The 25266-nt window shown below is 29.9% G+C and overlaps 1 protein-coding gene across 2 annotated transcripts in view; it reads left to right on the top strand.

Annotated features, from left to right (window-relative positions):
• The first annotated feature begins 5478 nt into the window (after positions 1-5478).
• Rbp6 (RNA-binding protein 6) overlaps positions 5479-25266 on the top strand; it is a 135165-nt gene continuing 115377 nt past the window's right edge. For both annotated transcript variants that reach the window (XM_040723270.2, XM_040723269.2), the window contains exon 1: positions 5479-6035. In XM_040723270.2, coding sequence (XP_040579204.1) covers positions 5947-6035 — 89 coding nt within the window. In that variant the 5' untranslated portion in view covers positions 5479-5946. The remainder of the gene's footprint in view (positions 6036-25266) is intronic.

Here is a 25266-nt window from a genome sequence, read left to right as displayed (position 1 = left end):
TTGGGACGTAAGTATGTACTTCCCCTTATTGTAGACTCTACAAATTTGTATAATCAACATAAATAAATAACACATACATATATTTACAATGGGGTTTTTCTATTAAAAAAGTTATAAAGGGTTAATACAATAATAATAGTTTACTTTTTTGCATCTAAATTTATTCTCATTTTGTCATCTACAACCTCAAATTACGTTTTGTATACATTCCCGTGAGTAAGACTAATTGCAAGAAACTTGTTTTGCCACTCCAATATTAAAAAATGTATTTTAGAATTATAAAACTTTATATCCATGTCTTGAGTAGTTGTTACATAGCGGGGGTTACAAGGGAATGAGAACTCTTTTCATACCCAGGGGTCCATTAAAATCTGAACACATTGAAATTTAAATTTCCTCAATATATAATTTATTTATTAACCATATAATTTCAAGAAAATTAATACTTTAAATAAATGTGTCTCTGAGCTCTCATAATCATTGATGTATCCGTCTTAAGTAGCAATGAAGGCTCACAAGGTCTTTTGTAGCCACTTTTTTGATAGATCTCTGGATATTCTGCTCCAAAAACCCGAGATCTCTTGAATGGAATAAATAGATTATTTGTTAAAATAAATAATACAGACTGTAAAATTTTAAGAATGATTTTTGCTGCATGTTGGTGTTGGTATGTATCTTTGCACCCTTTTTTATGTGGGAATAGAGTAGTAGGCCTGCCCGGCGTTGCCCGGAACACTAAGAAATTGAAATTAATTCATAACTTTTTTTTTTAAAAGGAGATTATAAGGGTTAAAGAAGAAAAAAATATTCCAAGTTGAACTATGGTTAACTCATCTTCTATATTTTTGTCTAAAATCCTTTGTCTTAATTCTTTCTTCTTTCTATTAAATCTCTAAACTTTATAATCTCCTTTAAAAAAAGTTTACAAAGATATATAGCAACAACATACAACAAGAAATATTCTCAAAATTGGACGTTCTTTATTTTTTTTTTTTACATGAAGTAGTCGTTTGTTAGTTAAAAAATCGTTTTTTAGAGTAATACCATTTAAAGGCCACCATGTCCTTGAAGGCCAAAAAAGGTTACCAGGATCGTTTTGAGCCTTAAGAATCTGGTTGTGATTCACTAATTCTTCTCACCTATGGAATGATTATTCAATAACTGATGGTAATTATTTACAGCTTAGCATGAGGAAGTTTTAATTCTAACAGTTAACGTCCTAAGCACTCAGGTACACCATGTATATGATTGACTATCCATACTTACATGTTGGGAATGTGACCAGATAATTAAGTTATTATTTGTACATTTCACTCGTCTAAGGAAATGACAATAAAAAGGAATGCGTTTTTAGAAAAACTCTTAGTCATACACATGTTTTCAGGGAGTTTTATTCAGAGAGAGCCAACAAAACCTCTTATGTTGAAAGGTTATAATGATTCATGTAAAAAAAAATTTGAATAATCTATATAAATAGGAATCCGTGTGTCTTCATAACAGTGTCACGGTTGTAGGTCACTTTGTAGAATGAAAAAATATATGTGCAATAGGTACTATGAAATTATCTATTAGAATTAATAGCTACTTTATCTATTTTATAAATTTTAATCTAAAATTTCAAAAAATTTAATATTTGGAATTTTATAGACAAAATTTAACTTTATTGTGACTAGGTCTAGATTTCCCATTTTTTTTTTTTAATTGATAATTATAAGTAAAATTTTGAAATTTTTGTCTACGAATAATATTTGAAATTTAATCAAAAAAAAAAAAATAATATTTTTTTGTGAATAAATATAGATTTTTTCCCAAAAACTCTAATTTTTGGAAACAGTTAGAATTTTTTAATTTTTTTTCAAAATATTCCTTTTTAATATAAATAACAAAAAATTTTGAAATTTTTTTCCAAAATATCAATATTTGACTTTTTTCTTAATTTTTTTTTTTTTTTTTTTGAAATTTTTGGCAATTTACTACGTATTTTCGATTTTATTTCAAAAAATTAAATTTTTTATGAATAATTTTGAATTTTAATTGAATTTCCCATATAATTAATATTTGAAATTTAATTTTTGACTTGTTTTTGAAATTTTGGTGAATAATTATGGATTTTTGATTTTTTTTTTTTTGAAATTTTGGTGAATAATTATGAATTTTTGATTTTTTTTTTCAAAAAAACTAATTTTTTTATAAATAACTTAAGATTTTAGAATTATTTTTGGAAAAAAAAATAATATTTGAAATTTAATTTTTGATTTTTATCTACCATTTTTTTTTAAGTTTTTGGTGAATAACTAGAGTTTTTTGAAATTTAAAAAAAAAATTAATTTAATGGATAGTTTTTGATTTTGGATTTCTTTTTCTAAAAAAATAATATTTGAAATTTTTTTTTTGAATTTTTTTTTTTATGAAAAAAAATACTAAACCAAGCCTCTCCCAAATATAAACCTGTGGACGCCTCGGATAAATGTTTATTCAAATATGACTTCTCCTATTTACAATACTTTGGAGTGTATGACTCAAAGCATCATTATAAGTGTTCGAACTAGTTACATAATACATAAATGTAGATATTGGTTTTCGACGTCACTTTATCTTCTCTTAATTGATTTGGGATGTATATTTCCACAATTTTTCTTTGATCTGCACTTAGAGTTTTATTCCTTTTTATTATCATTATTGTCTCCTCATTCCCTTTGATATATATAAACCTTATACATATATATATATTTTGAGCTGAAAATATCAGAATAAATGTTTCCAAAAAAAAAACTCGGGTTAACACTTTTTACATCGATGTATGTACGATAGGGAAAATTTCATTTTCCGCCATTTTTTATACATTTCTCCATTCATTCTTTTTGACATAATAAAAGTTTTACGCTAGATGGCGTTATACAGGTAAGATTTCGTACTTAAAAACTTTTTCGATAGTTTTGTGATTGTTTAACTCATTATTGATTGAGCGTGCATCAGAGAAACTACACCATATTGTACAGTTTTCTTTCGATAAAGGCAAATATGCAAGTCAGCTGGTGGAAAATATGATTTTTGGATTTAAAAAATAAGGCAAAAATCATTTTTTTTGGAAAAATAAATTTAAATATTAAATTCTTCGGAAAAAAATTCAAAAATCCACAGCTATTCTAATAAAATTAAATTTTTCGGAAAAAAAAATTCAAATATTAAAACTTTTCTTTGACAAAGGCAGAAACACTAGTCAGCTGGTGGAAAATATGAATAGCAGTCAACAGGATTATATGGGGGTAGGGATCCTTGATTTTTTGATTTAAAAATGCAAAAATCAACTTTTTTGGAAAAATAAATTTGTAAAATTAAATTTTTGGGGAAAAAACTAAATTTTTTTTTAAATATTAAATTTTTGGAAAACCATCCAAAGCTATTCTAAACAAAATTAAATTTAAGGAAAAAAAAAAAATACTAAAATTTAAAAAAAAAATCAAATATAAAAATTTTTTGGAAAAAAATTCAAAATCCACAGCTGTTTATAACAAATTTTATTTTTGGGAAAATAGTTACAATAATTAAATTCCACATATTACATTTTTTTATTAAACAAAGGTATTTGCAGACAATTAAATTCCCTTTCAGTGTTTATGAATACTTGAATAGTGTTTATGGTTTTAATACTATAACAGCCAATCACTTGCAATTTTGGTTTTGTCGATACCGTCCTGGTTGTATTGTTGCACCGCGCTCTGGTGGAAAATGTGGATAAAATAATGGGAATAGTCTAGTCTGACAATTACTGTAAGCAGTGGTTTGATTGCAAAAGAAAGAAATATTAATGGGAGAAAAAAATCATCTCAAAAAATGGTTTTATTTTTACTACACTTATTAAATAAACACATGCCACATAACTACTAATGAGCACCACGGGTTCAATAAAACCCATTACCTTGACCTGGGATAACAGATTGCTTTAAAAAAAGTAAAAGCATAGTTTAAAGGTATTTTCTCATCATTTTAATAGAGGGGGAGGAAAAAAGGTATAAAGGATATTTTTTATTATATCAGGGGCTTTGAAATGTGGGATTCTTCCTCTTGATGAAATGGTTAAAACTCTACTCTGTCTTTTCGTATATTTGTTTTTTTTTATGAGGAGAGCGAACTCTTAGGATCATCCTTTGAGAGAGTCTTTACCTTTGACCTTCATCACTAATTACAAATAAATTTAGGGGAGGCTTATCTTTATTTCCTTTTTTCCTTTTTTTTTTTTTTTTTTAGAAGAAGAAGAAAAGGAAAGCTTCAAAAAAGGAAGATATCGAAGGGACAACCCGTCTGCTAAGAAGAGGGGGAAGAGAAAAGAAGGGGGATGAAGGGAAAAGCATCATCCATCCTTATAGTAAGGGGGGAGAGGGCTCTTCAGTAACTTTACTCTGTGTGCTTTACTATAGATATACTACATACTACACTCTAAAAAGACCACCGAAAGTAGAGAACTCTCTACTGTGTGTATTTTTTGTCTTCTTTTTAAAAGAGATCCCGTGCCAGAATGCACCCTTATGCCTCTATATATATATATATACCTAAATATATCGGGTGCATAATTGAAAACTAGACATTTTGAATCTGGAGTTTACATAGTTTAATTTGTGTTATAAGAAGAGCTACATCAACTAAACTTTGTACAAATATTCAAAAATCTCCTGCTATTTTGAAGCTCTAATCCTCCATCGACTGTGATAATGCCCTTGATGCTCTGGTGTAATTGTGGCTCATAGATTTGCAATGTTCATCAATCTGTTTTCTTGAGTTCTTCGAGATTCGGCGTCTTTGCCCAGCAGACTCTGGCCTCGACATGTGGCTAGTAGAAAATGTCAAGAGTTTGGCATCTGGCGAGTATGACGGCCGATTTTTTCCCCTCTCAGAATGTAACGTTGGTCTCCAAAAAAGTACGTGTAAACTTTAATGTGTGTCCCGGTGCACACTCTTGTTGAAGTTTGTCCCAATACCCTCATTAATGGCCTTTTTGACTCTGTAATTTTTTTGCCTAATTGCCTAATTCAAGTTTTAGATCTTTGCAGTACAGTACGAAGTACAACAGAAATTTGGATTCTTTTTCCCCTTTGTCAGACCATTTTTTGATTGATTGTTTTTTGGGGGAAATGGGGTTGTCAACTGATGGGATAAATTATTACTTCCTCTCATTTTTTAAAATCTTATTCCACTCTTTTATAAGTATCCAAATTTTAATTACACACCCGGTGTATGGATACAAGGAGGGAGGATAGAAAAAGAGAGTTTTGCCCTTCCGTTTTCTCCCTACATTTCATTTAAATTTATAAATTTTTTTTTATATTCTCAACTGACAAATTATGTTTTTTGTTGTTTTATTTATAGTTGTATAAATCTTATGAGGAGAAGAAGAAGAAGAAGAGAGAGAGAAGAAATGAAAGGAGAGGACTTCTACCATAGAGTCTCTCTTAAGTAGAGGTCCCACATTAGAAAAAGAACAGAACGTAAATTGGTATATATATATATGTATATACATTTTTAAAAATTCTTCTTTTCTCTATATTCTTATAATATTCTTTTTTAGTCAGAAACTAGAGTCGTTCTAGGTCGGACGTCGTGTCATTCATTATTTATTCTTTAGTGTGTAGAAATTTTTTGTTATTTTTATTTTTCTTATTATTTTTGTTACGGTTTTTTTAGTTGTTTCTTCTCTAGTGAAATACAATTTAAAACAATAATTAGTAAAAAGTATTCGTCTTTAGTATACTTTAAGTACTAGCACAAACACTTAACTTCACGGGCGGCAATCATGCTCCTGGTGGAAACGGTCTCCTTCTTCTAGTCCCCCGTTGATTTCTTCAACCATTCTCTAAATAGCTATCCACCTCTTCGACGACACAATCAATCCACACATAGTGAATCGTTCATAAATATATCAATCAATCATAAACATTTACCCAATCCGTTATGGAGTCCATCGTAGCCTTAACACAACCTCAACAACAACCAATAACACAGCCGCAGCAGGTTACAGAAGATGTTCCAAATGATCCAGGGTAAGGTCATTTATAATATATTAGTAAAAAAATAATATCATTTCTTCCGCCAAAAGGATGTTGTACAACAGACCTTGGATAGAGAAAAAAAAATGTCATTATTATTTTAGTACTCTTTTTGTGGATCATTCATATCCAATCATCCTTGGAAGAGAGGGTGTTAGAAAAGTTACATATACATATACATAGTCTTTGACTTTTTTCTTATTTTTGACATATGTACCTATTAGAAAAATCTTTTTTTAAACCTACTTTTTTCCTTCTTGAACGTCAATTTACAAGTTCACAAAAAGTGAAAAATTCTTCTGAGTCAGCACATTTTTTTACTCCCTTCCTTCTAAGGCAATTTCCAATCTCTTCTTCTTCAAAAAATATGTTCATATCTTGTACACAACGAGACACCTACATTCTACTTTATTATAGTCATATTATGTGTCCATGTATTAGGAGAGGATAAGGCCGAATTGAGCACTGAACTAATAGCTACACATTTTGTATTATTCCATGTTATTCTAAGATACTCACGTAATACAGTATATGCTTGCAAAAATGTGTAATGAAGTCTTTAATCAAATAATTAATCAATGTAGAGAGGTTTTGTTAACGGAAAAGTATTTCATTTGTTACTTAATCCATACTTTAGACTCCTGTTTTTATTCCTTTTATTCTGTTAGTTAAAATTAATTGTTCTATTCGTATCTAAAAAAGAGCTTTAACCATATACGGGGAAATTAATTTTATATTTGTCAAATCACATTGCCGTATTCAGTAGATTTTACTTACAGTCATACCTTTGATTGCAAACAACATCATTGTCCTAAAAATTGCTTGTAGATAATCTAAAAAAACTTGTTCCTTAAATAAAAATGTACTTAGAACATGTACATATATTGTCAAAAAGCTGAATGTTTCTTGCTCTAATACCAGTGTTCGATGTTCCATCCATTTGAAAAAATAAGGAACAGAAAATAAATTACCTATTAATGTAGGATTTGTATCCAAATATACAGAATGAAAATAGACTTTTGGTCTCAAAAAAATTTGCAATATAGCGCTTTCATGACCATGTATTTGGATAATAGGATTTTTTTTAAAACAAAATAATAAAAAGCCTTTCATAATTCGGAATATCACGTAACATTTAGCACATTTCTATCTTTTAAGTGACAAACAAATATAATTTATGCTATAGACACAAATTTAACGAAATTTAATATTGTTAGTTGATTAAAAAACCATTCATTATATATGTCAAGAAGGAGTTTAAAAAAAAAAAGAATCGATCTTTGAACTATACCAACATCGGGCTAGCAATAATTCCCCCCCCTCTTTATACTTCTCTTTAAAAAATGACTCAGGAGACACATTATATTTAAAAAGTATGGATATGTGTATGTAGTTGTTATATATCCATAGATAGTTTGATATAAACTTTGTTTATACTTTTTTTCTCTGCAGACCGAAACTACTTTGATTAAATTGCTCTTGTTTTGAGATTTATCTTTTTGTATGTTTAACTACATACATAGTTGGTATAATTTAAATAAACACGGGCAAGAAAAGATTAGAAGTCAAACCCTGCTTCCAAAAGGGCATATTTCTCGTTTTAATGCCAATATGGATTGCCATCAAAAAGTGTCTTTGGAGCACATTCTCTCAAACGTATAATGAATTACATATATCAATGTAAATCCTTAAAAAATTGATACTTAGTTTTAATGTGTATGTAACCTTTTTATAAAAGTGTCCCTTGACACGATGTTGTCAGTTTGGTGGGCCTCATAGTCTTGCAATTTCATGTTATATACTACGATCAAAAACATTACATGTTAAAACGTATATATTATGTAAGAAAAGGGGATGCAATGAAATATTTTATTTACCTTTATTCCTATCTTGCCTGTGATTTTACCGATTTTCTAGAATTAAATATTTACTATATCAATCCGATCCAATAAAAACCCATTTATTCCTTATATTATTAAGGTGAATGTTATAAAATGGAGTAGAAAGGCAAACCAAAACGATAAAATAAATCATCAACCATAAATTTGGAACAAATGGATAATGGATACCGATTGACCATTCTAGTTCTATTAGTTTTAGCTTAGGTCTACAATGTGACCAAAACAAGACTAAGACCTTCAAAAATTGGCCTAAAGATCAAGACGGACTTTGAGAACTACGGTATTTGTCGCCATATTATGCCTAAAAGATGTACTAGTGTCAACTGTCTACAGACCTTAAAGATTTTTGTTGGTTTTATTCAAACTCAAATTAATATCAGAGCAGAAGACCTCCTTATGATAAATTATTGTTTGATAGATTATTACCATCTTCATCGATAATGGACTACTGAAATTATTCATCACAGTTACTTTAGTCTGTTAGCATCGAAAATTGTAATTTCTGATGATTAGTAATTGTAAATAAGTGTTATTTGGTATTCCAGGTAATAGTAGGTTCGGGAGAATTGAAATATTCAAAATGATACCTTACTAAATTTATATTTGAACAGTTTCTTCCAAGGATGAAGCGACCCCAAAAAAGTTGGGCTACAAAATTGTCATTTATAAAATTTAGTACGAATAAAAAACTGTTTTTATAACGTCATCAAATAGCCCCTCCCACCCATTCCTAACAAAAAATAAGTGGGCTGTTTTAGTCTAAAAGTATAGAAAATAAACTAAATACCGATACCAACACTTTTTTGTTATTGAAGCCGTTGCAAAAATATTGATATCATGACAGCAGTAACCTAAAGTATTGCTCAGATACGCAGTCAACAACCCAATCAGAGTCATACTACGGTAATAACTGAATTAAAATGAAATATGTAAGTACAAAGACATTGATTAGTTAAATTCTCATAATTTATATGAAATTAATTATGCATGTGGAGTAAATATGATTATCATAATGTTATTATCCTCAAAATAATAAGTATATGCTTCTGGAGTCTAGCACAATAAATAAATATAAAATTTGCCAAACTAAAATAATAATAAAGTTAAATAGTTTAATGAACCAAAAAAAGTTTAAAATGGTTTCTTTTATCATTTTATTTTCTGCACACAAAGCATCGGCATATGAATATATGTGTGGAGAGGGGGGGGTGAAAGGGGGCTCTCCATTTGAAATAATATATTATTCATTCATAAATACATAAATATGTAGAACAGAATGGGTTTTTTTTCAGTTTTTTTAAATTTCGATTATGTCTTGTGTTGAAAGTTGTCATGGGTAAGAAACTAACCTGCCCAAATTTGAATCGTCGCTCAAGATCATTTTTAGTTTGCACATATAGTTCAAAGTTTGAAAGGTGACAAAAGTTCTTTATTTCGTCAATTAAGATTATAATACACCATTTATCATTATTTTGCATTTATTAATTGTGGTAGACATCAATTCAAATTATAAAGTAGGAAATTTTTTTGGTATACAGACAAAAAATAAAAAAAATAAAAAAATTTAATCTTTATTTTTGGAAATTGTACAAAAAAATGATAAAGATCATCAAATTTTTCTAACTTTTCCAACTCTTTTTGTTCCATAGGACAATTTTAGCAAAAAAATCTTGCCTAAAACTTTTTATAGGCTAAATAAATGTCTATCAAATTTATTTTATGCGAAATAATAAAAATATCAGTATTTGTATTCACTAAGTAAAGACTTTTTACTTTTTTTCATAATTTATTCGAGATGTGCGACCTAAAGATGACCTTGTAGGACAATACAATTTTGCATAGGTCATTTTTATACCAGATGACAACTTTTTGACACTAAACGTAATCGAATTTCAAAAAAAAATAAAAATTGAAAAACAAACCGCTCTAATGTTAAAGTGTAGATGATTAAAAGTGATTATTAAAGTTCTAGTAACAATAAGGGAAGCTATGAGTATTGAGTAGGTTTCATTTTTTGCTGCAACATACAACTATAGCCATAGAAAGTTCAACAAAAACAAGTTGATGACACAGAGGGGAATAATCAGGGGGTAAAATTTTGTACAAATGAATTTAAGAAAATAATCGAATTTATGTATGAGCAGTCATCTAAATACTGAAATATATATATAGTAATTTGGGACTGTTATCGTTCAGATTAATTTTTTACCCTTAAAAAATTCCCAAATTAAAATTAGGCTTATTAAAGATGATGTAAAAGTATTTATATGACAACAAAGTGTTTTTATTGATTCTGTATCTTGTTCTGAACCTGCTATATTTCCAGTTTTAGGCTGAAAAAGGATGAAAACCCACATTCTTCTTTATACCCCTATAAGTTATTCATAATACATAGTGATGAAAAATATCATAGCTTATATTAGACAAAAATATTCAAGGATAATTTAAAAAAATATTTATATAAATAAGATGCATCTCCAAGGATTTTTGCTCCAAAATATCCCTTGTGTACTAGCAAATAATCAACATTATCATAATATTTTTTCCATGCCAATTTGAGTACGTCATGCTTTCATAAGGGAGTAGAGTGGACTTCTTCCTTGTGAATGAGATAACCAGGATCGAAATAATAAAGTGATCCATAAGTATATAATTGTAAAATTTCAAAATGGGATCACTAAAAAGATACAAAGAGGACCAAAAATCTTTGGAGATGTATATTTTTAAATACATCTTTTAAAAAAAATTATACATTGAATATTTCTCTATAATAGGTGCTATGATATTCCTCATCACTTTGTATTATGAATAAGTTATAAGGGTTTTTCATCATTTTTCACCCTAAAACTAAAAATATATAAAGTTCAGGACAAGATACAGAATCAATCAAAACATTTTGACTCTGAACGATAATAGTCCATAATTATTATAATTATCGATATTTCAGAGTTTAGATGACTGAAAGAAATTGAGATCAGTTTTGGATTACGCGCTCAAAGATAAATTCCGTTATTGGTTTGAATTCATTTTTGCAAAATGAGTGTTTCCCTGTATTATTTGTAAATCCACAAAATACCTATTCCATGGAATAACTCTTCATTAACAAAAAATTAATTGATTTTTCTTATAAAACGTTTTATGAATTCATATTTTTATAGCTATTTTATAAAAGCGTCTCCTGGATTCCTAAAGCACTAAAAAAATGATTAGATTAACTTACAAATGTTTATTTATGGTTCACCGGTTTTAAAGAAAAGATGCGTCGTAGCATAAGATTATTTCTGAAGTGATGGTACTTACCTAAGTATGCCATTGACCTGTGACACATTAACAAGGGATGAACTAACAAAAAAACAAACAAAGAAATACATTAGTCATCATAACAAAACATGACTACACACACTAAATAAATTTATTTGAAAAATTGGATACTTTGAAAACTTTTGGGGGAAATGAGATTAATTATAATAAGGTCGAAAAGGATTTGTACCAAATTAACACACATCAAATATATATTTACAACTATTGTAAATAAAATTAATCGAAAATATATTATTAATTAAAATTATACATATACTTTATAAACTAATTAATTATTTACAATGCACCATAGAATATTGAAATTTTTCTTTGATCAGGAGTAGAACCTTTTTTTAAAGTTCTTTCGTTTACTACACTGCCAAACACCACCTCCTTTTTCCTAAAACGAAATTTATCATAAATAAAACAGAGAGAATTAACCCAGCGATGATAATTGCTTTGTAACGGTAACTAAGACCAAATTTGTACAGAGTGCGACAGCGAAATTTTCCACTTCAATATTTTTTTTGTGCTAATTCAGGTCTAAGGTGACATCTCTAGCTATGTTTCCATACATGTGTTGTTTTTCTTACGCATTGTTTTAATATGATCAAAATTGGACATAAAATGAGTGAATAGGAAGCAAAAAGGCAAAGGGTTTCGGATATTCTCAATGCAGGTGTTGATCCAAAAATAATTTCAGACATTGTCGGCGTGACCGTGAGGACAGTCCGGAGGGTGGGTAAAGAAAATGGGAAAGGAGTCAAAAGAAATGCAGGAATTGGAGGAAATTGCTTGAAAAGAGATGAAATATTTCTGAAATCCCTGGAAGCCAAGATCAAGGAAGATCTAACAGCATCAATGCGCTGCTAGGCTGTCGAGTTCAACCTGGACGACATCGATATTAGGAGGCAGTTCATGATGGCTTTGGCCTTAAAAGCTTTATCAGGACTACAAGACATCTTTTGACCGACGGGATGATGGCCTTCAGCCTTGGGAGATGCAAAAAAATCCTTAATTACTTGAAGAGTCATCCGTCGAGAAGATCTTCACAGAACCGCAAAAAAGAAAATATTTATAGCAGCATCACCTGAGGAAGTCTAAGGCACATTCAGGACAAAATATCTGTCCTAAACAAAGTGCTTGGGAATCGTGACGTCTGATGTGAAGAAAATTGATCCCTTCTTTTTCAAGCCCAATGAGAAAATCCGGGCTGATGCCCACTATGAAGTCCGGAGTTAAAAATCTTCCCCTGGCTGAAAACTAACTATCCGGGGAACAACTATGTGTGGAACCAAGACGTGTGCCCCCAGCCATACAGCCTTGAAGACACTGAACTTCTGCTAGGATCACTTTTCTGACTTCTTGGATAAGAACTTCTCGCTCTCTTCCAGTCCTGATTTCAATCCCCTCGACTTCAGTGATTGGAGCATCTTAGAGAGCTAGATTCGGAGGACATCACACAGAAACATGCAGGAGCTCAAAACCAGCATCAAGAAGCAATAAAGATGAATTGCATTCCAAAATTAATTTTCGGAAAATATCGATAATTTCACATAAAAATCCTTCACATATAATATAAACTTTCTGATGGCGAAGACAAGTCACCTCTATTAAAAATTTTAAGGTGTTCAGAATTGGAAGTTTCTTAGTACTTGAAGGTTAAGTATAATTGGTCCCATTTTCCATAAAAGTGTACTAAAACTGTCGCCTATTTTTTTCAAAAATTAAATTGTAGGGCTTAATTAAAATTAAAAGCAAACCAGTTCTTTTAGGGTGTAAAATTTTAATAAATTGAGAGTGTATTCGTCGATTGTCTTCAAACTCGATGGCAGAAGGGTTTTGTGCCTCAATATTCATTATGTAAGGGTTTAACTCAATTAAAAGCCAAACAAACGAGAAAGAATAAACTCGAGTATCAAACGTGTGATATTTTGAAGTATCTCTCACGCAGTATGTCCCTCATGGTCATATCCAAGGAGCTCGACCATTGGATGGAGTTGTCTAACTGTTTATTGTGCCAGGGACATATTCACCGCTACCATGGTCTGGGGGTGTTGTGGCCAGCACAGTCGAAGTCTACCCTCCCCTTTTATTATGGAGCAGCTCAATACAGATGCTCAAATCGAACTTCTAGATAAGAAAGTGAGAAACAATTTTCCTGGCTTTTTGTCCCTCCATAAGTGGCTACACTCCTCTCTAGACGTACACCCACTGGACTACTCTATCTAAGTGCGTTTGGAGGAGAGGGTTTGTGCTACTTCTCACAGGAGTGTAAACTCTCTAGAGGCTTCCATGAAGACGGAGTGGACCAAGCTTGAGTATGACTACATAGTCAAGGCCTGAAAGAGATTTAAGCCTCGTATTAGGGCAATTATTGGAGCTGAGGGCTCACATATTGAATGAAAGTTGTGCCAAGCATTATTTTCTCCTCACAACACCTCTTGTTTTAATTTTACTCTTGCAAAATTGATATAAATATAATGTGTACTACCACACAAGATAAACCCTGTATATTAAGTTATATAATAGAGAAAGGGATTGTAATGAAGACTGATGTATAGCAAGCAGAAATTTTTTGGCTCTTGGTTTTATTTTTCTCTTGTGTAATCTACGAACATTGATCACGTTGTGACTTTAGTTGTATTTGTCAATCTTTCATCAACATAGAAACATAAAATGGCCCGAAACCAGCTGGTATTTAGACAATTTCTCCAAACTATGGACTTAGTGCTCAGTCAATAAGGTTTGGAATTACACAAAGCTTACAAGAACTCATTCAAATTCAACCAATTAACGCTCAAACCCCTCTTTAGGATAAAAGAAGCAGAATCATCGACAGCTAAGAATAGAATGCAATGTAAAATTTTTTGTTTATGAAATATAATGCACATTTAAATTAGGATTGAATAACAATTAAAAAGGATAATTTTTGACTAACTAATGTTTAATTTATTTCATATAGACATGATAGAGAAAATGGTCTTAATAAATATTTTTTTCTCTACTTACAAACGTCGCTGTTATATGTATATACTTTTTTTTGGAAAATTTGAGGGGGGGGAAGGAAATCACCGGAAATAAGTCATAACATACATTTAACTTCCGTTTTGGATATTTATTATGTATATATGTAAAATGATAATCATAAGAATCTTGGAGTATACATAAAGCCAAGGAACTTGGAAGAATATAAAATTCTATAATTAAGTATAAATCTCTACTTTAAAGAGTAACTTTTTTTTTATCAAAGATTTTGTTAAAACATTATTTCACTGGCTCTCAAGCCTTGTTACATTTAGAGTCAGTTCTTGGTCTACTAGATTAAATTTGTGTACTCAGACTAAATGTATGCAATTTACTACAAATAATTAGTTATATATAAAATATAATTTAATAAATATATAAACCACATTAAATGTGAACAAATTGGTAGTGTTTATAATCGATCGGAGACGAAATTTTCAACCGATACAGATTCGTTTTAGACCCATCAAACTCAGCACCAAAATTTAAATTATAGAACAAAATTTCTAAAGAATATTTTTTTTAAACAGGTAATTAATTATATTTTTGTTAAACTTTATTCCAGAACTGCTCAAAACCAATTTCTTTTTTTTTTTAACTTGGTAGTATCTTCCTTCCGTTCTTATTTCCGTATTTTCTTATTTTTTTTATCTTTGGGGAGTGACTAAAGCATCGAAACTATTTCGGTTCAAACCGCAGAACCGTTCACCAAAGTTTAATCTTTTTCGAATAGTGGACCAATTTTTTGTGACAATCTATGAGCCAATTCCCTTATCTTATCTTAAGAATATTATTTATACAACACTTTCAACTACAATTGACGTTATTGTTCCAAAGTTCACAATTTTGAAAAAGAACTGACGTCGTAAACCATTCATCCGTAGAATTATAAATATCTGAAACGATCTCCTACTCCTCCAAAATTCACTCTACTAAAAATTATATCTTTCATAGCGTCAGGAGATGAAGGCCTCCCTGTACTGGAAACTCCCAAGACAGTCAAAAATAGCGGAAACTGGCTGTCAAAGATTCACTCCTTCCTGCTTGCCTACGATTTACGATAACAATTCTAAAAAATTTCCTTGTTGATACAGGGGAAGAAATCAGTGTGATTCCCGCTAAAACGTCAATACATAAAACCATCCTTCTTTTTGAAAGCTGCTAACAGTTCATCCATTCCAGTGTACGAACGTGTTCAGCTGAAACTTTACATAAACGACCGTGTTTCTCCTTGAACATTTATCAAAGCAAAAGTTTTTTAACCGCTCGTTATTTATACAACACTTTCAGCTTCAATTGACGTTATTGTTCTGAAGTTCACAATTTTGAACCACAACAGACGTCCTCAACAATTCATCTATAGAATTATACCCATCAAGACCAAACTCATATAAGTATAAGACCGGTCTTTGATTTTCAGACCGAACCCCTACACTAATTATAATTAATGCAGTGGCAATAAGTGTTTTTTATTATTTATTTTGTAGGCAATAGACATTTTATTTCCATATTTCTTAATATTTAACAACTCATTAGAGCTTTTGAGAGCCTTTAACATTTATTAATGAAACATAATATTTGGATATGATCTATCGTATATATGACAATGTCATCATCATCCTTCCAGTCATGGTGATGCCTGTTGATGATCCTAGTGTGATTTTGAAGCATGCATAGGTAGAAATGTAGAAGAGTACGTCAACCTCAAGGTTCTTAGTACTCTCTATTAATTAATTCTCTCGCTCTGTTTCAACCTTTTAACTACCTTCCTTTAAGATCAGATAAATTATTCATATTCTTACTAGTATAATAAAGTCATGCATTGTTTGATTAAAAAATGCCTTTCCTACCTCCCCGCCTCATGTTTTTTTTTCTTCTTTCGTTTTTCGTTTTACCTGAAGGATTTGTTTCTTATCATCCATGCATTATCAGTAAGTTAGTAGTACATATTATTAGGTTGAATATTTTTCTTATTATTGTGACTGCATTACTTTTTGAAAAATATTATACATACATTCCTTTTAGATATAAGAACATATACGTCATTCATTTATGTAGAGTAAGTCAAACAAGGTATTTCTACAAGGGATTTGATAATGCTTTGGGATTATACATAACTATATGTATATGTATATTAGAGGGGTTTGATTTTTAACCTTTTTCAAAGTTCCTTTACGGCTTGTGCGGAAAAGTTATCATATTGTATTAAAATTACCTCTGCAAAATTGAATTGTACTACAAGATCATCTTTAGGTTGCAAATTTCTATGAAATTAAGAAAAAAGGAAAAAACTCTTTACTTAGTTCATACAAACACTTACATTCTTTTAGTTATTTAGCTTAAAATAACTTTGATTGACGTTTGTTTAAGTTTATAAGAAAGTATTTCACAAGATTTTTTTCTTCTTCTAAAATTGTCCTACGGAACAAAAATAGTGAAAAAAGTTACAAAATTTGATGATCTGCGTATAGCATGCATCATTTTTTATACAATTTTTGAACATAAAGATCAAAATTTCAAAATTTCTTGGCTGCAAATTCATAATTTTGATAGGTTAGAATAATATCTACCATAATTAATAAATGCAAACTACTGATTAACGCTGTATTTTAATCTTAATGATAAAAATAAATAACTTTTGTCTCCTTTCAAGTTTCCCCTAAAGATGATCTAGAAGGGCAATACAATTTTGCATAGGTTATTTTTATACCATATCCTGACTTTTCCAAACTACCCATCTTCGAAATTCAAAAAAAAAAAAAAAAAAAAAAAAAAAAAAAAAAAAAACCAGTCCTAATGTATTTATAAACTATTTGTTAATGAAATGATGTTCAAAATTAATAACTTATTTCTATCTCTTCTCATACATGTGTAGTTATGTCGGTTGTCTCATTTTTAACCCCATATTGTTGACTCATTTGGCACTGTTTCTTTGTTTTTTTAGTTTTCTACTTTAATACGTTTGTCAAAGTGTAACAAATAGTCAATTATGTATCAATAGGTTATGGTTAATACTATTGACAGATACATGTTGTATACAAGTTGTACACAAGTATAAGCAAATTATACAACTTCCTACCAAAAAATGAAATCAAGGATTAATAGTAAGAGAATAATTATAGTATTGATTATTCTATTGATTTTAATAACGTATTTTTTGGCTATTTTAATGTACGCTACTAAAATATAGTTATTATGTTACATATTATAAAGTCAAATGCCGACAGTTCTATGATCATAAATACATAATAACCACGTAAATATAACACATCAAAATGAATTGATAGTATTAATTAATTGTTGGTCATTAAAATTATATATAAGTTGTTTTTATAAAAAGTTGGACAATCGAACAAGTATTTGATCAAAAATAAGGGTAATCCAAAATATTATCTGCTACATATACTAAATTTATGTGAGTAATTTTGTTTTCTATCTGGATTCCGAGTACTTTTAGTGGGACTACGCCTATAAGAAACTCCCAGTAAATACTTCATTTAGATATTTCATAATATAAGTTTTATTTAGTTATACATGTATAATTAATAAAAATTAGTTTGTTCATCAATAACTATTTGATATATTTTTTAGCGGGTTAGATTGGATTACAGAAATAAAAAAATCTGAGTCTATGAACTCTAAAAAACCAACCCGTCAACAATTAGTGATAAGTATAAGTATTATGAGAATTTAGAGTGTATAAGTAGGACTGACTTAAAGTGTATTATTTGTTTTTAAAAAATAAAAGGAAATTCTGTATTTTCACATAATCTATTTTTTACTAACGGAATCACGATATTTTTCAGGATTCTGTAATTTCAATATTTGTCTCCTAGGGAATGAGAACCCCTAATAAGTACGATTTCCAGATTTTCTCCAAGACATTTTTGATACTCACTGGTTTAACTAATCATCATTTTATATGTCTCCGTACTGATTGAATGTTTTTATATGATGTGTAGTAATAAAAGTTTTAAATAAGAGAGTCATGAGCTCTATAAATGTAGATAACATAATTGTAACATGATGGTTCAACTATATTATATTGGGTAGGCCGGGGTCAAATGGGTCTATTTTAGTGTCCGTTTCAAAAATTATAAAATATTCCTCAAAATTTTTAAATGTAGCCCTTTGAATGGGGTGTCAAACTGTGTAAGTTTGATCAGGTATATACAACTGATTTTATGTTTTTGTGGGCAATATATGCTTCAAAAAATATTCACGTACAAAAGCCCCCAAATTAAATATCCTAAAACTCAAAGAAAAAAGAATATGTATAACATTTTATCATTCATTCGCTGTATTAAATCATAAAGTGTCAAACGCAATGAGAATATTTTTTCTTATCTTAATTTGATTTACTCAAAAAATCATTTTTTTAAACATGAGGTCAAACGGGGGTAATATAAGTCAAATGAAATATATGTCAATAATATGTCATGTGAATAAAAAAATATTTCAAGTCCTTCACTCTTTCTAATCTCCTTCCTCAGTTTACTCAATACAAACCCTCTTCCTCACGGGGTTTAATTGTTTCATCGGATTCCGATTTTTTTCATCGAGGAAAAATTTCACCCGGGAAATTCTTCATGCTACAGAAGGTCCCCACATAACTCGGTTTCTAACACGGCTGATTTCACATAACGCGTATGTAATTATTCTGAATCACCCTATAGTGTTGTATAAACCTCTCATATGTTTTTTTTAAATAAGATAATAAATTGTGAAAAACTATATGTTGTGCTAAACATTCTTTTTTGTAGAGTTGATGAGTTCTTTCATACTATACTAATATATTCATATAATATAATTTGCATAGGGAGTAGAGACAGAGCGTCCTGTAAGTATTTGATTTGATACCTAAACTTAAAACTTATGGTTATTACTTAACATACAAGCTTTCAAATAAAAAGGTTGGGAAAGAAATGTTAAAAAAGTTCCGATTATGATTAAATTTGACAATTTTTCAGGGGTTTCGACAGGGGATAGGCTGCAAGGCTGTAGCTCCCCTCGTAATGTAGGAAATTTTTGCTATTTAATAGATTTTTTTTTAGATCAGGATGAAAAAATTGCGAAAATAAGTGTACAAGTTGTTGAAAGATTTTTTTTTAAAAAAACAACCGTCATTTAGGTAATAATACAGCAGAGAAAAAAATTTAATTTTTGAATTTTTTGTGAGTATCTGTCTGTGTTTTTTGGAATTTTTTTATCAAAATAATTAGTTTATCCAAATTTACCTTTTATAAATAACAATATATTTTGGATTATTTTTGTGAATCAAATTAATATATAAAAATTTTTTCCAAAAAATTAAATATTCTCCACAGAATTTTTCAAAAAAAATTAAGTTTTGAAATTTTAAATGAATACCTAATGATTTTGGAATTTTTTTCAAGAAATGTCCATTTTTGATATAAATTTTCAAAAAGTTCTAAAAGCCCCCCAAAAAAAAAAAAAAAAAAATATATATATATATAAATAGATAATTTGGACTGAATTAACATTATTAACTTTGATTTCAAGATATAGGTTAAAGTCTATAAATAAAGATAAGCTATGAATTTTGTCTGATTTTTTTTTTGATTTTGCACGAAAAAGTCAAATACATCCGTTTGATTCTTTAATTAAAATTTTACACACTTTTTTCAATTACAAATTAATCTGTCTATCTAAAATTGATATCTAAGACATTTATGCCTTACATAAAGATTTAAAAGTTCACGTAATATTTCGTGACAAGCCTTTAATGCAAAAATACGCCCATTAGACCCCACTCTCTACAATACACGAAAAAAAATGTAATTTGTTGTGAATGTACGTACAGTACATAATATGTATTGACAGGAACAATTTCCATAATTCATCCATCGTTCCATTCTAAATAAGTACACATGTATGTATTGAGTTAAAAGCCCTTATGGTGTGTAAGGAGGGAGGATTTTAGTATAGAGTGACATCAAATATTTTCCTTCATTTTATGAATGAGGAGATGAGTGGTGAGGGAAGGAGGAAAATCTTCATTTAACATTTTTATTTCAAGAGGGAGAAATAAAAATAAAACAGACATTCAAACACCGGGTGGTCTTTTGAAATCTGAACACTTACTAATTCAATCATTGATAAAGGTTGAGTTATTTAAATTAATTCCTATTTCGATATATTAAAGTATAGGCAATAAGTTACCAATAGAAAGGAACTTGAGCTCTCTAGCTTACGTATAATTCTAGAAAACTACATTTGAACGTGATCGACGAATTACCATTTGTCTTCAGGATCACCGTCTGCGTCGTCATCCGGTCCGAAACGTTGGAGAGGAAGAAGGTCTCTGTCAATAAGGCCCAACTGAATCCACATAAGTTAAAGAAAATGTCCCAGGCCAATGCCCTTAAGTCTTTGAGGGCCCCCAATGCAAGATATCTTGGCGTTTCACACCAGACTATCTAGAGAGGTATAAAAAAATTGAGTAAAATTGGAGAGGCCAATTTTGACGCTAGCAATGAAATAAACCCATCTCTTCCATTGCAAGGCTCTTTTCAATAATTATTTTGATAATTACTTTTTTGGCACTCTTGAACCCCCACCCCTCAGCCATGATGCCAACCCCTTCAACAACATCTTTTAGTCCGCAGTGTCCATAATCCAAACACCAAGGGCCTCAAAGCCACTGTCATCCAGCACTGGGACCACAATTACAGAGGCCTACACCTGCAGTGGTTCCAGAGCTTCCAATGCCGCCTAGAAACCATCATTGCCGCTAAGGGTGGCTAAATTAATGATTAAGAGAGCTAACACACATCTATTTGTAGTATTAATTTTGTTTAAATTCTATAGTTAATTAATAAATTATATCTTGTTGAAGTTTAAATTTCAAAGTGTTTAGATTTTAATGGACCACTCAGTATTCTTTGGTAGGAAATCTTTATGTGTAGTTAGTGGTAGAATGACGCAGTTTTCGGTCTATTAAAAAATAAGCCAAAAGAAGAAAAGGAGGAGGAAGTAAAAGATTCTTTAACCATGATTAAATTGTTTTTCTTTTTTTCATTTTTTTATATGTTATATATAAGCATATGAACATGTCATTGAAGATTGAAAAAATTTGATCTATTCGAGGTAGCAGGATTATTTTGATTAATCAAATATAATTCAGGTGCGTCCACAGGGTGCAGGCTGGAGGGGTTTAGCTCGCCCCGCCCAAAAGGAATTTTTGCTTCTTACCACAAAATTTAATATTTTATTCAATTTTTCAATTTTATTTTTCAAAAATTTTATTTTTTTGTGAATAGCAGTGAATTTTTTAAATTCATTTCCGAAAAATTAATTTTTTGTGAACAACCTGTGGATTTTTGAAAATTCTTAAACAAAATTAATATTTGAAATTTTTTGAAAAATAAATAATAATTTTTCCAATTTTTTTCAAAATATTTTATTTTTGGATTTATCTTAAAAAAATTACAAAAAACCGGGTTATTTCAATTTCAAGAATGAATTAATGAAATAACAGATGGGCTGGAAATTGCATGGCTTTTCACATAGATGGCGCTATTTGAAAAGAAATGATAACATTTTCAATTAATATCAACTTTCAAAACAGTGCTCCCAATATTTTATGACAATATCTTCTTTGGTTTGTGAATTATTGTTTAAGTTCGACGTTACGTTTGTTATTTCTAAAACACTGAATCAAAAACGCTTTCTTGTCCTAATGTGACACTGCTTCTTGATGGGGAAAAATACCATTCAAGGTAAGAAATGGATTGAAAATTGTTATGAGGCCTCTTCTTCATAAAGCGAATAAAATAAAAATAACTATTATGAATAAAAACCCCTGTAGGAGATTTTGGAGTTTGACAACAGACTTTCCGCAGAGCCATAAAAAAAAGTGGATGGAAAGAGCTTTGTGAGGGCGGATACGCTACTTTTTACTCCAGTTATGAAAGAACCCCATCTTCTCCGTTACAAAACTTTTCTAAATGACCCTTTTGAGTTCTTTTGAACTCTTTTATGACATTTTTGTTCCCTAGAGCCTTGATGTCATCACTCCCAACTACACCTTTGGGATGTATGTCGAGGGGAAGAAGGCCTGAAGTGCCCCTCATCCAAACACTGCCACCCTCAAAACCACTGTCAGCCAGCACTGGTACTCTATGACGGAGGTCTACATCTGCTGAAGGTATTCTGCCGCCTGAAAGCCATCATTGCCGCTAAGGGTAGCTACATGTATGATTTAGCGAGCTCAGATACACATCCGTTCATATTAATTTTGTTGAAATAATTTTGTTAATTAATAAATTATTATATCTTTCTATAGTTTAAAATTGAATGTGTTCCTTTACCCTTTTAGGGGCTCCATTTTTTAATTAAATCCTACGAATAAGGGTACAAATATCAGTGTCAAATTACTTTATGCCTAAGGAAGAATAAAATACGATAATAGTTAAATCATCATGAGCGTCGTTACTAAAACAAAAAATAATCATGGAGATATCTATTGTTGAAACTAGTTTGAATACTGAGGTGAATTACCACTATTGGTACTAAATGAGCTAGATACAAGCCACCTTGCAATATCCCGACTATTTTTTACTAGCCACAGGCTAATGTGTCTTTCGCGCCCTGGTTTTAATATATTTGACAAAGTCGGGTGTTGTATGAAAATCTACTCTTTTTCACGATTTAAATAGGCACATAACTTTAAGCCCATACGTTCCAAAAAAGGTCATTCCATCAAACTAAAGGTTAAAAAATTTCATATCGAAAAATAATACGTGTATTATTCAATGTTTGGCATAGAAACCTGATGATGGGTTTAGTTTGTAGCTCCTTGTTTAAAACTTAAGACTCTTGGAAGGGGATATTTAATTTGTAAGATATACGAAATACAAAGTGCAGAAAATGCGTAGCTACTTAGTAATTAACGCACTGGTTATTTTTTATATTACGGGTTAAAAATACAACACCTGACCTGACCCTTGTGTTATCAGAGCATCACTAATATGTATCCATAGATTTCAATTCAAGGTAATTCATCCCTGAATGTAAATAAGTGACATACGGATGATCTCAGTCCAGTTCGGTCCCATGCAATCAAGTTCTAACAGACTTTTCGGTCTTTAAAGAAGGATTAATAAAAAATAAGGACCACTCCCAAGGACTGTGATGTCCCGAATGAATGATGGCCGACTCAACATTAATGTAAATACATAAAATAGATCACTTCACTTAATAAAGCAGTCTTTTCAGAAATGGTTTACAATTAGTTATATTGACTTGCTTGTAGTTGTGAAATATCTTTAAAAGTATGAAGCAATATGATAATGATCCAACTAAAAAAAAGCAAAAAATAAAAACCCAAATACTTCATACATTAAATGCTATCATAATTAAATAAGATGAAAGTAATGAGCATATATTTTTAAACAGATCTTTAGTCATAAAGTCAAGAAACCTTCTACTGGGATCAACCATTTACTTTCAGCCATAATTATCATCATTAATTATGATTGTTTTTGTCGTTATACGTACATACAACCATATTTTTTTTTTAATATGACTTTCTCATTTATCAAAATTTAAAATATATTTCTAACATGACTGAAGAACAAAGTCGGTATTCGTTATTTGGTGAAAGCAAAGGAGTAATGAAGGGAGAAAGACTGACTCACTTAATAATTAATCACTCTTTGCTTTATTTGCTCAATTTTATTTTACATAATTAACTTTCTTTTGATGTAAATGAATAAAGAAAATGTATATTTGCAAAATACATAACTTCAATTTATTTTAAAACTCTCTTTAAATGCAAGATTATTTTTAGGAATTTTTCACTTGTCATCTTTTTATGGTTTCCAAAGAAAAAAAAAATAATAAGCCTAAGCATTGTAGGCTTCAATATCTTGTACTACATGATGAAGCTTACACATTTGTGATGACTCAACTTCGAAAGAATTTTGAACAAAAGTAAAAAAAAAAAAGGAAAGAAGGAAAATGATATTTTTTACATCACATTTTATAATGAGTGGATATATTGGATAATTTAAGTATAGTTTCGATTATTTATTTGATAAATAACACATAATTTAGCCTCTGTATGACTATCCAAATATGACGAATCATTTTTATTATTTCATTGTGACGAATTTTTTTGTAGATTTTATTATCATTTGCAGGGTAAACACAAGGATTGATGATAGTAACTTTTTGATACAAAAATGACAATAATTTATTTAAAAAATAATACTCCCTAATCAATTTTGCGAAAAATTAATCAATTTTCTAAAAATGTTCAGAGGTAAATGTTGTTGCTGCGATGAAGGGTTTGCAATGCAATTTCCACAAATTAAATTGTGTTTGACATTCCTGCCACCTATTCTCCTCCCAAAATCAAGGATAATTTTCTTTTGATATTGTAATTACTTTCTGTTCACTTAATTAAATTGGAAAATGCATAGAAATATACAATTGTATACATTTCAAAAAGTACTTTAAAAAAGATTGGAGTCGTTTGAAGTTATTAAAAATGGCATAAAAGATTGATGGAGGATTTATGAGTTGTTAAAAGATGGAACGAAATTACCTTTATATAATAAAAATTTAAAATGTAATAAAGTTTAGAAATCCATTAAGTCCATGTATCTTACGATAGTTTTGTTCTGACCTTCAGGAGGAGGATGTCTTAATGATCTGGAGGCATCAATTATCGACAGAGTCTTTCATATTATTGTCTTCCCTTTAAAGTCACCTCTCATTGTACGGGTCAAAAAAACATTATTTTAAAGCCACTGTAAGCCTTTTAAAAGGTGTTGTGGGGACCCAGCTCTATAAAGCGAATAATTACTTTAAAAAAAACATATTTTATTGATTAAGGATGGGACTTTTCAGCCCATTTGTTAATTATTTGAGAGTTCACTCCATCACAATAATAAATTAAGTGGATTGATGATTCCACAGCTTATGGGTCATAGAATGTTTTTTAGACTTGTTGGTCAATATCGTCAGGT

This window comes from Lepeophtheirus salmonis, chromosome 13 (genome assembly GCF_016086655.4).
Source record: "Lepeophtheirus salmonis chromosome 13, UVic_Lsal_1.4, whole genome shotgun sequence".
Classification (NCBI taxonomy): Eukaryota; Metazoa; Arthropoda; class Copepoda; order Siphonostomatoida; family Caligidae; genus Lepeophtheirus; species Lepeophtheirus salmonis.
This window is presented reverse-complemented; position numbering and strand designations above follow the sequence as displayed.